This window comes from Eptatretus burgeri, chromosome 15, assembly GCF_056783735.1.
Source record: "Eptatretus burgeri isolate ZD-2024b chromosome 15, Ebu_testis_v1, whole genome shotgun sequence".
Lineage (NCBI taxonomy): Eukaryota > Metazoa > Chordata > Myxini > Myxiniformes > Myxinidae > Eptatretus > Eptatretus burgeri.
Window position 1 is genome coordinate 2,318,601 of NC_140975.1, and position 17,325 is coordinate 2,335,925.

General features: G+C 40.6%; 1 protein-coding gene across 2 annotated transcripts in view; it reads left to right on the forward strand.

The window, feature by feature from the left end:
* MYO6 (myosin VI) overlaps nt 1-17,325 on the forward strand; it is a 113,467-nt gene that overhangs the window by 73,338 nt on the left and 22,804 nt on the right. For both annotated transcript variants that reach the window (XM_085857879.1, XM_085857880.1), the window contains exons 20-24: nt 10,221-10,314; nt 11,043-11,173; nt 12,117-12,194; nt 12,390-12,519; nt 16,562-16,652. In XM_085857879.1, the coding sequence (XP_085714005.1) occupies nt 10,221-10,314; nt 11,043-11,173; nt 12,117-12,194; nt 12,390-12,519; nt 16,562-16,652 (524 nt within the window). The remainder of the gene's footprint in view (nt 1-10,220; nt 10,315-11,042; nt 11,174-12,116; nt 12,195-12,389; nt 12,520-16,561; nt 16,653-17,325) is intronic.

Consider the following 17,325-nt stretch of genomic DNA (forward strand, 5'->3'; position numbering starts at 1 on the left):
TGCCCTCAGTTCACACTCGGATAACTGCCGAGCATGTCAGTGAGTGTGCGCTGGCTAGCAAAGCAAATGATTGGGGTAGAACATCCTGCCTGACCTTACTTCTGCACTGCATTGGACCAATAAAGGAAAAGACAACCTAGACAGATTATAAATAACAATAAACAAGTTCGGGTACATTCAATCATCCAGCACGCGACATTGCCAGGGCATGGAGTCACAATTGGGAGGGAGCACTGGACAATAATTGATTGATTAATTGATTAATTGCATCATTAAAATAAATAAATAATGATCGTAAAATAATTTCATCATTGGCTGATAGCATACCTAAACCACCAATGTTTCATCGAAATGTGTGATTTCAAAAAAAATGAAGTAATCGATTGAAAAATCAAATAATTAATTGATTCCTTAATAAATCAAAAATACCCTTTATCGAGAAATCACTTGTTCACAGTCGCATCCAAATATCAGCTTCCTCGCTCAAATAATGTCTGAGATATCACTCAGAAAGCAAGAAAGAAAATAATCAATCAATTAATTGATTGATCAATAACTCAAAATACTCTTTATAGCTAAATAATTTGGTCACTGTCATGTCCAAATATCATGTTCCGAGCTCAAAAGGTGCCCGAGAAATATCATAATTATTGAAGACACGTTCATTATTGACTCATTGAAAATGTGGTTAAGACACGTTCATTATTAATGGATTGAAAATGTGGTTAAGACGCGTTCATTATTAATGGATTGAAAATGCAGTTTAGACACGTTCATTAGTAATGGATTGATAATGTGGTTAAGACACGTTCATTATTGACTCATTGAAAATGTGGTTAAGACACGTTCATTATTAATGGATTGAAAATGCAGTTTAGACACGTTCATTAGTAATGGATTGAAAATGTGGTTAAGACGCGTTCATTATTGGATTGAAAATGTGGTTGACACCTTCATTATTGATGGATTGATATTGTGGTTAAGACACGTTAATTATTGACTAATTCAAAATCTGTTTAAGACACGTTAATTATTGATCAATTCAAAATGTGGTTAAGACACGTTAATTATTGACTTATTGAAAATGCGATTAAGACGCGTTCATTATTGAGCAATTGAAAATGTGGTTAAGACACGTTCATTATTGATGGATTGATATTGTGGTTAAGACACGTTCATTATTGATGGATTGATATTGTGGATAAGACACGTTCATTATTGATGGATTGATATTGTGGTTAAGACACATTAATTATTGATCAATTCAAAATGTGGTTAAGACACGTCAATTATTGACTAATTGAAAATGCGGTTAAGACACGTTCATTATTGACTCATTAAAATGTGTATATGAGTGTGTATATTTAATTTTATGTGTATATTTAAATGTGTATATTTAATATTAAAATATTAAAATATTTTAAATATTAAAATGTGTATATTTAATTTTAATATAAAATTAAAATGTGTACATTAAAATGTGAATAATGAGTTAAGACACTCATTATTAATGGATTGAAAATGCGGTTAAGACACGTTCATTATTGACTCATTCAAAATGTGGTTGATACGTTAATTATTGACTAATTCAAAATGTGGTGAAGATGCGTTAATTATTGACTAATTCAATATGTGGTTAAGACACGTTAATTATTGACTAATTCAAAATGTGGTTTAAGACACGTTAATTATTGATCCATTCAAAATGTGGTTCAGACACGTTCATTATTGACTAATTCAAAATGTGGTAAAGACACGTTAATGATTGACTAATTCAAAATGTGGTTAAGACACGTTAATTATTGATCCATTCAAAATGTGGTTAAGATACTTCATTATTGACTAATTCAAAATGTGGTAAAGACACGTTAATTATTGACTAATTCAAAATGTTGTTAAGACACGTTAATAATTGACTAATTCAAAATGTGGTTTAAGACGCGGTAATTATTGACCAATTCAAAATGTGGTTTAAGACGCGTTAATTATTGATCCATTCAAAATGTGGTAAAGACACGTTAATTATTGACTAATTCAAAATGTCGTTAAGACACGTTAATTATTGACTTATTCAAAATGTGGTTTAAGACGCGTTAATTATTGATCAATTCAAAATGTGGTTTAAGGCACGTTAATTATTGACTAATTCAAAATGTCGTTAAGACACGTTAATTATTGACAAATTCAAAATGTGGTTAAGACACGTTAATTGTTGACTAATAGAAAATGCGGTTGACACATTCATTATTAATGGATTGAAAATGCAGTTAAGACATGTTAATTATTGACTAATTGAAAATGCGGTTGACACGTTCATTATTAATGGATTGAAAATGCGGTTAAGACACGTGAATTATTGACTAATTGAAAATGCGGTTGACACATTCATTATTGATGGATTGAAAATGTGGTTAAGACACGTTCATTATTGACTCATTGAAAATGTGGTTGATACGTTAATTATTGACTTATTCAAAATGTGGTTTAAGACTCGTTAATTATTGACTAATTCAAAATGGGGTTAAGACGCGTTAATTATTGACTAATTCAAAATGTGGTAAAGACACATTAATTATTGACTAATTCAAAATGTGGTTTAAGACACGTTAATTATTGATCCATTCAAAATGTGGTTAAGACACGTTAATTATTGACTAATTCAAAATGTGGTTAAGACACGTTAATTATTGACTAATTCAAAATGTGGTTAAGACACGTTAATTATTGACTAATTCAAAATGCGGTTGACACGTTCATTATTCATGGATTGAAAATGCAGTTGACACGTTCATTATTAATGGATTGAAAATGTGGTTAAGACACGTTAATTGTTGACTGATTGAAAATGCGGTTGACACATTCATTATTGATGGATTGAAAATGTGTTTAAGACATTCATTCTTGACTAATTGAAAATCTGGTTTAGACACGTTAATTATTGACAAATTCAAAACGCGGTTAAGATGTTAATTATTGACTAATTGAAAATGTGGTTAACACACTCATTATTAATGGATTGAAAATGCGGTTAAGACACGTTCATTATTGACTCATTGAAAATGTGGTTAAGATACGTTAATTATTGACTAATTCAAAAAGTGGTTGACACTATTGACTAATTCAAAATGTCGTTAAGACACGTTAATTATGGACATTCAAAATGTGGTTAAGACACGTTAATTATTGATCAATTCAAAATGTGGTTTAAGGCACGTTAATTATTGACTTGTTCAAAATGTCGTTAAGACGTTAATTATTGACGAATTCAAAATGTGGTAAAGACACGTTAATTATTGACGAATTCAAAATGTGGTTTAAGACACGTTAATTATTGATCCATTCAAAATGTGGTTAAGACACGTTAATTTTTGACTTTTTTATTTTTATTTTTTGTATACCTTGGTCGAGGCTCGTATGAGAGCTAACACACAACTCACAGCAAGGAGGCATGAGACAAGAGGGGCGAGAGTGGAAGGGACAAAACAGTGGGGAACAGACACATTCGGTGAACTGTGGAAGGGAGAGGGATGGGGATGGGACGGGGAACATGGCGAAGAGAAGATGGACATTACAGGGACTTTCAGGAAGGAAAGCAGGAGAATTGAAGGAAGTGGGCTTGGGTGGATTATCGGGGGAAGAAAAGATCGAGGATTTGGATGGGGGAAGATAAGAGGTGGTGGTGAACAGCTGTTTTGAAAGCCTGGAGGGAAGAATGGGAAAGAATAGAGTGAGGAAGTTTATTCCAAAGGCAGGAAAAAAGAGGAATGAAAGAGTGAAGATGGGCAGTGATTCGTGATTTTGGTAGTTTTACCAGAAGGGGGTTGTTGGCGGACCTTGAGCGCCCTGTGGAAATGTGGTGGGGACAAATCGCAGAGAGAGCAGGGGGGGCAAGGCTGGAGAGGAGTCGGTAGAAGACAGAAAGACCACCGACCAACCTGCGGTGATTGAGTGAGAGGCCCAAAGACTCAGCTTCATTGCGGGAGATGCCGATGATCTTAAATGCCCTGGTCTCGACAGCGTGAAGCCGAGAAAGGTGGGAGGCAGGAGCACCAGCCCAGAGGGGAGAGCAGTACTCCATCAGGCTACGGCCAAAAGCTTTGTAAGTGGTCAGGAGCTCAAGAGGGCCGAGGAAGGACTTTGCACGACGGAGGATTCCCAGTCAGCGATTGGCTTTTGAGGCGAGGTTGGAAATGTGACTTTCCCAGGAAAGGTCATGGCAGATAGTGAGACCCAGAAGCTTGAAAGAAAAGACTTCTTCCAGAGGATTGTTGAGAAAGTGGATGGGGGGGTTTTGTAAACGGTCCTTTCAAAGAGACATAGTGAGAGTGTGAGATTTGTCTGGATTGAAAGACATGTTCCACGTGTTGGACCAGTTTGTGATTTTATCCAGATCTGCAGTGAGCGAAGAAGCTGCTGCTTGCCGGTCTGAGGGATGACAGATGGTACGGCAGAGGGTGGAGTCGTCGGCAAAGAGAAATAGAGGATTTTCCAGAGAGTCCGAGAGATCATTGATGAAAACCAGAAAAAGAACAGGGCCCAGAACGCTACCTTGAGGAACTCCAGCCTGCACAGGAAGAGGGGATGAAAGAACTCCATTTAGGGCCACACGTTGACTGCGACAGGAGAGGAAGTCTGCGAGCCATGAGTGGAGATGGCCTTGAATACCATGGGAAGAGAGTTTGGTGAGTAGGGCAGGGTGCCAGACTGTGTCAAAAGCACGTGATATGTCCAGGGATACGGCTCGGATTTCCTGTCTGGCATTGAGGACCTCCATCCATTGATGGGAGAGCAGAAGCAGCATATCCAGGGTAGAGTGACCTGGTCTGAAACCAAATTGATGATTGGAAATCAAGCCATTGGAGAAGAGGAAGGATTTCATGTCTGAAGCGATGATGGATTCCATCACCTTGCTGATGATTGGGAGAAGGCTGATTGGTCTGTAGTTACAGGGATCTGTTTTTGCACCTTTTTTATGCAGGGCAGTGATGTTAGCAGATTTCCAAGCAGATGGCAGATGGCAGATGACCTTGAGCAAATGAGAGGGTGAATAGAACAGAGAGAAGGTGAGCAAGAGCAGAAGAGCAGGCTTTGAGGACACGTGGGCTGATGCCGTCTGGACTGGTTGCAGAATCTGACTCGAGGTTTGAAAGCAAGCTCTCCACCTTGTCAGGAGAAAAGGATACAGAGTCCAGGGACAGTTGGGTGCGACTGGGGAAAGTGGGTAGAGATAGTGATGGGTTTAGGACACAAGATTTAGCTGCAAATTCAAAATGTGGTTTAAGACATTAATTATTGATCAATTCAAAATGTGGTTTAAGGCAGGTTAATTATTGACTAATTCAAAATGTGGTTAAGACACCTTCATTATGGATGGATTGAAAATGTGGTTGAGACACGTTCATTATGGATTGAAAATGTGGTTAAGACACGTTCATTATGGATGGATTGAAAATGTTAACACACGTTAATTATTGACTAATTCAAAACGCGGTTAAGACACGGTCATTATTGATGGATTGAAAATGTGGTTAAAACAGTTCATTATGGATGGATTGAAAATTTGGTTAAGACACGTTCATTATGGATGGATTGAAAATCTGGTTAAGACACATTAATTATTGATCAATTCAAAATGTGTTAAGACACGTTAATTATTGAGTAATTCAAAATACGGTTAAGACATGTTAATTATTGACTAATTTAAAATGTGGTTAAGACACTCATTATTAATGGATTGAAAATTCGGTTAAGACACGTTCATTATTGACTCATTGAAAATGTGGTTAAGACACGTTAATATTGACAAATTCAAAATGTGGTTGACACGTTCATTATAATGAACTATTAATGGATTGTTATTAATGGATTGAAAATGTGGTTAAGACATGTTAATTATTGACTAATTGAAATTGTGGTTAAGACACGTTAGTTAATGACAAATTCAAAACACGGTTAAGACATGGTCATTATTGATGAATTGAAAATGTGGTTGACACGTTCATTATGGATGGATTGAAAATGTGGTCAAGACACGTTCATTATAGATGGATTTAAAATGTGGTTAAGACACGTTAATTATTGAACAATTCAAAATGTGTTAAGACACGTTAATTATTGACTAATTGAAAATGTGGTTAAGACACGTTCATTATTGACTCATTGAAAATGTGGTGGACACGTTAATTATTGACTAATTCAAAATGTGGTTTAAGACATGTTAATTATTGACTAATTCAAAATGTGATTAAGACACGCTAATTATTGACTAATTCAAAATGTGGTTAAGACATTCATTATTTACATTCAAAATGTGGTTAAGACGCGTTTAATTATTGATCCATTCAAAATGTGGTTAAGACATGTTAATTATTGACTAATTCAAAATGTGGTTAAGACACGTTAATTATTGACTAATTCAAAATGTGGTTTAAGACATTAATTATTGATCAATTCAAAATGTGGTTTAAGGCACGTTAATTATTGACTTATTCAAAATGTCGTAAAGACATGTTAATTATTGACTAATTCAAAATGTGGTTAAGACACTTTAATTATTGACTAATTCAAAATGTGGTTAAGACGCGTTAATTATTGATCAATTCAAAATGTGGTTTAAGGCACGTTAATTATTGACTTATTCAAAATGTCGTTAAGACACATTAATTTTTGACTAATTCAAAATGTGGTTAAAGGCCCAGTCACACCTTGACGTTTTAGCCAACGTATGCTGATTTTTGAAAATTTTTTCTAAAACGCTGGCACACGTTGAATACGTTATGGGTAAGTTTTGATAACATTGAGAGCACGCTGAAAAACACTGCCATACGTCGTTGTACGTTGGCTTTAAACGTTGTACTTTTTGGTTGTTCTCAAATTTTTTCATGCTTGAAATTTCACGACGTATGACTCGCACGTTCCGCTACGCTGGCCACAAGTTGTATGCACGGTCTGCGATCGTTGACAGACGTCAACACATGCTACTTGTAAGTTAATCATAAGTTGAGACACGCCGAGGTAATGTTTAGCGTACACGAAACTTATTTCTAACCTATGATTAACGTGTTGTTGGCACGTTACGTAATCGTTGCCACACGTCGACAGACGTTACTTTTAAGTTACTCATAGGCTGAAAGACGTCGGTATAATGGATCATCCTTGCGTCAGCGTCCACGGCCACGGCCAGGACACTTATTTGCAGCATTCTTCAAACTTTTCTTCGGCATGACGAGGATGTTCACACTTCGAAGTCTCGCTTGGCTATGATTCCAATTGTCCATCGGCAGCGTCTATTTAAAATAGTCGAGTTTGAGCGTTTTAACACGTTCAGAAGAAACGCTTCAAATTTCCAAACCCCAGCATCAAAAAACAAAGGCTAGTGACAGCAATTAAAATCGTTCATTGTAAACAATGAAAATAGCTGAGTGGTACCGTTTAAAAGTCGTTGAGTGTAAAAAAAATCAAATTGTTGAGCGCAAGCGTCTACTTTCAATAGTGGAGTTTGAGTGATTTAACACGTTCAATAGAAACTATTAAAATTTCCGAGCGCTAGCATCAAAAAACAAAGGTGAGTGACAGCAATTTAAATCATTCATTGTAAACAATGAAAATAGCTGAGTGGTACCGTTTAAAAGTCTTTGAGTGTAAAAAAAATCCAATTGTTGAGCGCAAGCGTCTACTTTCAATAGTGGAGATGCAGCCATTTAAATCGTTGAGTGGCAGCCTATGAATAGCAAACTCTACGTCACCGGCAAAGATAAACTGCCGCACGATATGGATAAGTTAGGCTATCGTTGGGCATAGTTTGTGAACGCCGGCTTCACGATAATTATTCGTTGGTATACCGTATCTATAAGTAATCGAAGCGCTCTATGCACATTATTAGAACATTGTGCATTTGTCCAACCCGTTATGAATAGACCTAAATCGTAAAAACAAGCTATAGCTCATTGTTGAAAAAGCCCCACAAAAAATTAGCCGCGAAGAACTTCGAACAATGGTGCAAAGATGTCTCCTACCCGTGGACACGCGGACGCAAGGACGATCCATCATAACCCACACCCTCCCCCTCACACTCACCTACTCCTGCCAACATGAACAAACTACGAATAATACTAATACTGATACTGATACTGTTACTGCTGACATGGACATCGACTCAAAAAGCACTCGAAAACACTGTTGGGTTCCCCTTTTATGAGCAGCATTTTTATATACCAATTCCCAAAACCGCTGGGAACACGTCTTTATATGGCAGTTGTAACCTAGAAACACGTTCATTTATTTTTTTTGTCGACCGGAAGACGTCATTGGAATACGTCTACATCCGTCAATGTGTGTTGGGACTATGTAAAGAATTGGTTCAAAGCACGTCAAACACAAGTTAGAAATAAGTTTCGCGTAAAAAAGACATTACCGCGACGTGTTTCGACTTATGAGTAGCTTATAAGTAGCGTTTGTGGACGTGTGTAAGCGTCCACATATCGGGTGTAAAACTTATCCCCATCGCATGCAGAACGTGTCATACGCCGAGTACGTCGTAAAATTTTGAACATGTTTAAAATTTCTTGACGTACTCTACTTACTACGACGTATGATAGCGTACTTTAACGTTCTACTCACGTATACCAAACTTACTCATACCGTATTTGACATGCCCCAACGTTTTAGACACATTTTTCTTTGGTCGGCATACGCTGGCAAGATCGCCAAGGTGTGACCGCGATGTTGACACTTCCATTTCTACGGCAGTTATGATTCGAATCGTTGTGCGTCAGCCTTTTAATAGGCTACGTCACGACATCGTCGGCGATGCGTGCAACACGCTATGCCGAAGTTAGACTATCGTTGGGCATCGGTTGTGTAGGCCGACAACAGGTTCAGCATTCGTTGGTATAAGTTATCTATAACACAACGAAACGTTCTGTGTCCGTTACTAATGCGTTATACATAAGACCAAGTCGCTATGAATACGTCCGAATCTTAAAAAAAAAACATCAAAAGTTCAATGTAAGCCAGCGTTTTACATACATTTTAATACGTTGACATCACTGGCTAAAACGTCAAGGTGTGACTGGGCCTTAAGACACGTTAATTATTGACTAATTCAAAATGTGGTTAAGACACGTTAATTATTGATCAATTCAAAATGTGGTTTGAGGAACGTTAATTATTGACTTATTCAAAATGTCGTTTAGACGCGTTAATTATTGACTAATTCAAAATGTGGTTAAGACACGTTAATTATTGAAATTCAAAATGTGGTAAAGACACGTTAATTATTGACAAATTCAAAACGCGGATAAGACATGTTAATTATTGACTTGTTGAAAATGTGGTTAAGACGCGTTAATTATTGACTAATTCAAAATGTGGTTAAGACACGTTAATTATTGACAAATTCAAAACGCGGTTAAGACACGTTCATTATGGATGGATTGAAAATGTGGTAAAGAGACGTTCGTTATTCATGGATTGAAAATGTGGTTGACACGTTCATTATGGATGGATTGAAAATGTGGTTAAGACACGTTAATTATTGACAAATTCAAAACGCGGTTAAGACACGTTCATTATGGATGGATTGAAAATGTGGTTAAGACACGTTCATTATGGATGGATTGATGTGGAGAAGCATTTTAAGCTGGAACCATGTTCTATTAAAGTTGATATTTAGACGTTTAACCCAGCGTGCGTGTCGGTGTCCGAGCTGTGCTCTTTGCCCTCAGACAACATCCAATTTGATATTGAATGAGTGGTTGTGAACGAATAATATTGCATGAGCGATCACTATCCCATGACTTCAGATTATCGTGTGCACTGCTTCGGCTGTGTTGTTGGTTTGACAACATGACACATCCTTTTATGTTTTCTGCACCTACAGCACTTAAATAAATGATCACTTTGACATGTGTTGAATTTAAAAGGTAGGTGGGGTTTGTAGGAGAAGGGGGGGGGGAGGGGTTTGGAGGAAGGTTGAAATGTGGTTAGGGGGAGTGTATGAGTGATCCTACAAAACGTTTGTTGATCATTTTCTGTCCGATGGTTCTTACCTTACAAACACCACCTTTACCTCGTGCTCTTTGTTAGCACAACCTTGGTTCAAGAGCACTTATAACATCACCAAAAGCATTGCACCACGTGATCTCCTTACGCATTATGATCATTTGATGGAGCTTTTGTAATCATGGTTCGTCTGATTTTGTACTCGCTTGTTCCACCAGGGGGCAGGTTTTATCCGCTGTGTCAAACCAAACTTGAAGATGTGCAGCAAGCAGTTCGAGGGCAGTCAGATCCTGTCTCAGCTGCAGTGCTCAGGTTATTCTTTCCTTCAAGTCATTCACCCGTTTACATTGCCATTCCTTTATCTCTCTTTCTTTTTTCGTTTTTTTAACCTCCGCCCCGAAGGTGGACGGAGGTAATGTTTTCACCCCTTTCTGTCTATTTGTGTACAAGATATTTCAAAAAGTTGTAGACTGATTCGGATGAAATTTTGTGGACAGGATGGGTGTGTGACAAGGACGAACCGATTAGATTTTGGTGAAGATCCGGATCCGGATCTGACTCCTAGAATTTTAAAAATTATTCTTCACCCTTGAGAGATCGGGCCCAAAACGATATATAGCACAATATCTCAAAATGTTGTGGGTGGATTCGGATGAAACTTGGTGGACATGCTGGGTGTGTGACAAGGAAGAATTGATTCAACTTTGCTGAAGATCCGAATCCGAATCCTGATCTGATAATTATTTAATTTTCAATGTGATTCTTCACCATTGAGAGACAGGGCCAAAAAACGATATATAGCATAATTTTTGAAAAATGTATTGGGTCCGACATGTTCTTGTTGATCAGGCATTGAGTGGCAGAAGTATGTGCTCTACCGGGTATCCTTCTACATTCTTCTTTTGTGATGATGCAAAACCTGATTTTTACCATTGATCATTCGTGTCATTAGCATTCATAGTGTCTGTCGCCGAACCTCCTTTGTTGCACATCAAGTTTGCTGTCCTGCTTAATTCCGCTCATGACCGCTCTGATCACAGGTATGGTGTCGGTATTGGACCTCATGCAGGGCGGCTTCCCGTCTCGAGCTCCCTTCCACGAGCTCTACAACATGTATAAGATGTACATGCCTGACTCGCTTGTGCGACTGGACCCACGGCTTTTCTGCAAGGTGCTCGGTCATCTCGGTCTTCCCTTGACCGCTCATCCTCTCTTTTGAGCACCACACCCATGTTGGCTTGTCTCTGGTCCTCTCTCTCTCTCTCTCTCTCTCTCTCTGTGTGTCTCTCTCTCTCTCTCTCTCTCTCTCTCTCTCTGTGTGTCTCTCTCTCTCTCTCTCTCTCTCTCTCTCTCTCTCTCTCTCTCTCTCTCTCTCTCTCTCTCTCTCTCTCTTTCTCTCTCTCTCTCTCTCTCTCTTTCTCTCTCTCTCTCTCTCTCTCTCTCTCTCTCTCTCTCTCTCTCTCTCTCCTCTGGCTCGAGTGGTTCTGACATAACCCAAAATGGATGTTAATTGTAAATTGACTGTTTGGACTTTGATGATTTTTAGGAAAGTGATTCAGGTTGAGATTGGACTAGCATTGGGATGAAAGTTTGTTTAAAAATGGAGGCGTAACTTTAACTTTAAACCAGCTTTATTTGTAGGCTTTTCCCCCAAATTTAATTTGTCTTTGCAGGCCTGATCATTATCGGCCCACCTATTTAACACCTCGTTTAATGATGGGATATTAATGGAAATGAGTCAATTCGGCAAAAATATTCAGATGTGGGATTTCTACCTTTGTGTGTGAGAAGGTACTCGTCCACACTCAAGTACTACACCACGTGAGACACACCTTAGGTGGTGTGCTGGCACAAAATGTGCAATCCTTCACCATTTTGAACTCCAATGATCCGTGCTGAAGGGACAGAGCACACCGGGACACTAACCACCTTTCCTCTATTTGAGTCCAATGCTGCGTATGAAATGCACAGACAGGCAGAATAATCCCTTTAGGACTAGTACAGATCTGTGGACATTTACACGGTGAACCTTAGTCATATATACATAATGATCATGAGAGTGGATCATGGGTGTATGTGTACACATGCATACCTGTCTTCATGTGCACTGACAGACGCTCTTTAAAGCTCTTGGACTGAATGAGAAGGATTACAAATTTGGAATGACCAAGGTGTTCTTTCGACCTGGCAAGGTACGTGCTCGGTTCCCTTCTTTTTTCTCCTAACCAGTTGTTCCTTGCTTGCTGCACTTGTCCTGTGGTCTTTCACTATGGGTTCTTGCATTTCCCTTTGAAGGTTTTTATTTGTAAAAGAGTGTTGTGCTGTGTAATCACTAGGGTGTTCGAAGTAGAATGAACCTTGAAGTGATCGTACATGCCGTTGTCTAGTTTGCAGAGTTCGACCGGCTCATGAAGTCCGACCCGGAACATCTGTCCGAGCTGGTGGAACGTGTGAAGCATTGGCTTATCTGCAATCGTTGGCGCAAGGCTCAGGCATGCTCGCTGTGCGTCATCAAACGTATGTCCTACCTGCATCTGCAGCACAACACCCCGTTAGCTGCTTTTGAACCTGCTGTTTACTGACACCTTATTACGTTTGTCTGTGCCTCTTTACCCGTCTGTCTCTGGCTGTTTCTCACTTCTCTTTGCTTCTTGCCTTTGATGCCATTTCATCTTACCAGCACGCACTTCTTACCACTTTGAACTTTTTCTTTTTACATTATGTACAAGTTGTCAGTTGAAGATGAGGAATATGAGACGGGTGATCTGAAGGGATGAGATGAAACGGGTCGGAGTGGGTTTGACACTCGCACGGCGGTTCTTGTTCAACGCAAGCGCTCGTTGGATGGGCCGTTATCTTTTCAAGTCTCGTCTGTGCTGCGTATGTTAATGACATCGCCGAGAGTGCACATGGGTTGCCGTTTGATCCCTGTTATTTACTTCATGCTGTCGGCGTATCCATCCCCCATTCTCTCACGGCTACAAAAGGCACCTTGCAATTGAATGGGAACCAAGAAAGATGAGTGACCGATAGGACCGGCTACTGTACCTGAGTCTGTCGTGCATCCCATAAAAGTGGAAGTCATGCATCACGTGGTCCTTGATCATCTCATCTTACCTTTTGTGTGTTTTATTTTTCGAGATATCGGCTTGTGGAGTGAGAGAGAGGTTCCATCGTGAGGTTGTTGGCACATGTCGAGCGACACTTCATCTGTTCCATGGATAGTTTAGTCCGTCACCTTCTCATATTACCAGTTGGGAATTCTGGAATATGTGGAGCATGAAATATTGAGGCGTTTTATTTAATTTTAGTTTTTTCGTTTTCATCCATAATTGGTTGGGGAACGAGGAATATAGAGGTTTGAGAGCTCGTGGTGAGGAATAGGGTGGCCACAGCTGGTTCATTCTTTCAAAAGAGGGACAGCCACAAGATTACCCATAGGAGTGGACAGTGTAGAACAGAACTGGATTTGGTGGTGGTAAGGAAGCGACAGTTATGGAGGGTAAAAGATTGTAAGGCAGTGGTGGGAGAGCATGTTACCACCCAGCAGCACAAGCCAGTGGTGTTTCTGGTACGGATGAAGGAAAGGAGGGAGGTGAAGAGCAGGGCTTGTAAGATTATTAGGTGTAGGGGAAACGTCGCCGTAGAGTACAAGGAGAGGATGAGGACCAGGTATGAGCAACTTCGCAAATAAGCAGAAGGTTTAGAGGAGTGGAAGAAGTACTGAGAGGCATTTAGGTGAATTGCAGAAGTTTTATGTGGAAGGATGTCAGGAAAGGGTGCATCGTCTCGGGATAAAAACGAGGTATGGTGGACGGAGGAGGTAGCGAAGGCAGTTGCTGGAAAGAAGGAGGTTTGGAAGAGGATGGAGAAGATCACGGATAAGGGGAGGCAGCCAGATACGGGGTTTCTGCACCTGTATAGGAAGAAGAAGAAAGCAGCAAGGAGAGCTTTGGATAAGGCAAGGAATGATATAGAAGAGGAGGTGCACAACACGTTGGAAGAGGACGTTGGGAGGAAGATGATCTATAAATTGGCTCGACGGGGATGAGGATAGTAAGGACATGAAGTGGAGGCGGTGATTAACGATGGTGGTGGGAGGCTAGTGACAGAGAAGGGGGCAGTATTGAAGGTGTTGGAAGGATATTTCAAAGAGCTGTTGAACCGGGGAGGGGGTGGCGGTGAGCTGGAGCTACCGTGTTATGTGGACTTGATGGAGATCATGGAAGAGGAAGTGCGGACGGTATTGAAGAGGATGAGTAAGGGAAGAGCACACCATCCATTGATGAGGTGTGCACAGAGATGATAATTGCAGTGGGAGAAGTCCGAGTCAGTTGGACAAAGAGGCTGTTGACTTTTTGTATGAGAGAGGGTTCAGTTCTGGAGGATTGGAGGACAGGGTTAATTGTGCGGACTTGGAAGGGGAAGTGACATGTTCAAGATGCGGGGAAGTACAGGGCCATTACGCTCCTTACTCATGTCATAAAGGTGCTGTCGAGGATTCTGGATGGGAGGATAAGGAATATTGTGGAGCTGAAGATCGGAGAAGAGCGGCAGGGGTTAAAACAGGTAGGGGGACGACGGATGGGATGTTTGTGCTGAGACAGCTGTTGGAGAAGAGGTTGGAGGTGCAAGGTGAAAAGACATTGGGATTTGTGGACCTGGAGAAGGCCTACGACACCAACCAGAGAGAGATGGTGATGGCGACACTGAGATGGATGGGAGTGCCGGAAGCAGAAGTTAGGTTGGTGGAAGGGATGTACAAGGGAATGAAGGGAAGAGTCTTGGTTGGTCCTGGGATGTCTGAGGAGTTCAGCGTGAACATCGATTTGAGGCAGGGAAGCTCTCTCAGCCCACTCATGTTTATCATGGTGATGGAGCTGGCAAGCAGGAAAGTAAACATGAAGGGTAGTATGGGGAGGATGCTGTATGTGGATAATCGGGCTGTTGTGGTGGAGGTTGGGTGGGAGATGTAGGAAGTACTGGGGGAGCAGAAGGAGTCATTTTGGGAATCATGGGCTGAATATGAGCATGGAGAAGACTTAGGTGATGTGGGTCGGGGAGCAGAGAAAATCAATGAATATCAGGTTAGAGGGAAGGAGATCAGGTAGGTAAATCGGTTTGAGTATCGGGGAGGAACAATGATTGGGGATGGTAAGTCTGAGGCATAGGTACGGAGGTGGATTCAGGTTGGTGTGAATGTGTGGAGGAGGGTGGAGGAATTAATGGCAGATATCAAGATATCAAGGAAATTGAAAGGGAAGGTTCCGATGTCGTGTATAACGCCGGCCTACCTTTATCGTCTGGAGATGGTGGCACTAGCAGAGAGACAACAACAGTGACGGCAGGTTTGTGAGAACAACTGGGTCAGGATTGTGGGAGTGAAGAGGTGTATAGAAGGAGGATGGATGAACTGAGGGAAGGGATTGGTGTGCGGATGACCTTGATGGAGAGAATGGTGAAATGCCGGCTGAGATGGGCTGGACACTTGGTACAGATGGTGAAAGAATGAATGGCAAAGAGAACAGAGAGGTTGAGGGAGCAAGGAAGGAGGAAAAGAGGTACGCCACAGTTGAGATTGGAGGATTGTGTGAGGAGGGATATGCATAAGGTTGGGGTGGTTGTTGAGTAGAGGGAGTTGGCAGAGGACAGAGGGAAGTGGAGTATCGTGGTCAAGGTAGGGCAGAACTTGGTGGCATCAGAAGCCATCCCTTATAAAGGGAAGAGCATGAGAAGAAGAATGAATTTTGATGTTTAATGACCTGAGTGGTAGTTCCAGAAATGGATATTTAACCAGAATGTTGTTTATCCATGTTAACAAGATTGATGTTTAGCTCCTGCTGGAGTCGCCTTGAGGTGACGGCACCGCTTTAATCGTCATTGAATAATTGCGCCATTGTAATAGTGAGAAGCATTGAATAATACGAAGTTGTTGCTCTTTTTTTTGTGCTCGGACATGGTCCAGCCATGGATCATCTGGTTACCAACACAGCTCTGAGTGATGGTCGCTCATATTAGTGATTACAAGTTGTTTATTTGATCGATCCTTGTGGGAAAAAAATATTTTCATTTAATTTTGGTTTGATCGATGCCGTATGATCCCCCTGTGACAATGCAGAGGATTGAGAACTCCTTCGTGTAAACTTGGTAATTGTGGTGGCGTGCTTCCCCCAGCAGGTGAGTTCGTTCATAGTGTTTCGAGCGGGGTGGTGGAAACTTTTGGGATGATCCCCGTCACCTAATTGAGAGATCGAAGGCTGATTCCGCCCATACCCTTCCGCCAATCGGTCGTGCCCAATTTGTCACGTGGCATTGTTGCGACAATAACTCTTTCAAAAATGATTCCATTGTTGGTGCTTTCAGAGTCGTACATGCAATTGTGATCAAGTAAAGTACCTGGAGTAACCGCAATGCAGTGCTTCAGGTGTTCTTCCTCAGAATAATTAATCAATCGCTCGTCGTTCTTCAATTGGTATCGTCGTGGTTTACTGTTGCGTGTAGCCTTTTGTACATTGTCCACTTTGTTCCTTTAACCTTGCTTACCAACATGTTTCCACAGTGAAGAATAAAATCTTGTACCGAGCCACCGCCTGTGTGACCGTCCAGAAATTCATTCGGATGTTCCTGTGCCGAAAGAAGTACAAACACCGGTTTGTGTTGTTTAGTATTGTCCACCTTGTTGTAGCAAGACCTTAATGAATGAGATACCCCTGAGGGTTAAGACCAAAATGGCAAAGCACTTTGTTTGATTTGCACTTTGAATGTGAATTTCTACAATGCTTGGCTTAGCCAACAGCACTCCTTCACTTGACTCGCTCATCCCATCATACCCCATTCCAATGTACATTGAGTACCATAGCCAGTAAGAACCATTCTACTACTGATAGAACTCTCATGAACAGGAACACTCATGATAATAGCATAATATGAAAGTTATTACAAAACAATATTAACACTAAAAATAGGACCACTGGGCCTGGAGATTATCCGGGCCCTGGCCTAATGTTGAAACCCAAATTTGGTAGCATTCTGATTGGTGGGTGTGGAGAAGAAGATTTTTGAAGGAATTTACAGATTTTTCCCCATTAATTTATAACGTTCACCATTTTTGGCACACTTTCGGTCACCTGACCGGCACGACCTCTGCAATATAACATCCTGACCTTGGCTAAATGTTGAAACCCAAATTTGGTAGCATTCTGAATGGTGGGTCTGGAGGACAAGATTATTGAAGGGATTTACAGGTTTTCCCAATAATTTACTCGGTTCGCCATTTTGACACACTTTCGGTCACGTGTTCGGCATGGCCTCTGCAAATTAACA